Source organism: Cystoisospora suis (assembly GCF_002600585.1).
Source record: "Cystoisospora suis strain Wien I chromosome Unknown contig_8785, whole genome shotgun sequence".
Taxonomy (NCBI): Eukaryota; Apicomplexa; class Conoidasida; order Eucoccidiorida; family Sarcocystidae; genus Cystoisospora; species Cystoisospora suis.
Window position 1 is genome coordinate 1,181 of NW_027161563.1, and position 586 is coordinate 1,766.

Consider the following 586-nt stretch of genomic DNA (forward strand, 5'->3'; position numbering starts at 1 on the left):
ATACATCTATATAGATACATACATAGCTTCATCTCCCTCGTTCTCCTCAAGGAGAACCCTTCGTTCTTCGTCTCCCATCTACTTCATTCATTTGCTTGTGTAGACGTATGCGTCAGAGAAGAAGCTTCATACCTAGAGTATGATAAGAACACCGTCACATTCCCCCATACCCAGACAGATATAGAGATGAGCGGAAGAACGCCCCTGGAGGTGTTTGAGCCAATGTGTGTGTATACTATACATACACGGGTTGTACGGAGATCACACAGGCCAATGACTTACTCCACATAAGCTAGAGATATGGCACACAAATAGATATAGGGATCTATAGGGATATACATGACTATACAGAGACTCTTGAAGAAGGCAAGAGACTGTCCTCCTGACGAGATATATAACGCTCCTGGGTTCCTCACCATAGACATTACACGCATGCAAAGGAGCAAATTCGCCGTACATCCGGGCGCATAGAGATGGGGGCTCGAGTAAAGGCTTCTGCCATAGTCTTGTACAACACACACATACATGTCAACACAAAGAAAGACGAGAAAAGGTCTATCCCCACGTATCTATGTATGTATGTATG

General features: G+C 44.4%; 1 protein-coding gene across 1 annotated transcript in view; it reads right to left on the reverse strand.

Moving 5' to 3' along the window:
• Positions 1 to 586, reverse strand: part of CSUI_010894 (lipase maturation) — a gene marked incomplete at both ends in the record, with an annotated part of 1,910 nt that overhangs the window by 570 nt on the left and 754 nt on the right. Inside the window, one exon of the mRNA XM_068070995.1 lies at positions 417 to 505. Within this exon, the coding sequence (XP_067917029.1) occupies positions 417 to 505 (89 nt within the window). The remainder of the gene's footprint in view (positions 1 to 416; positions 506 to 586) is intronic.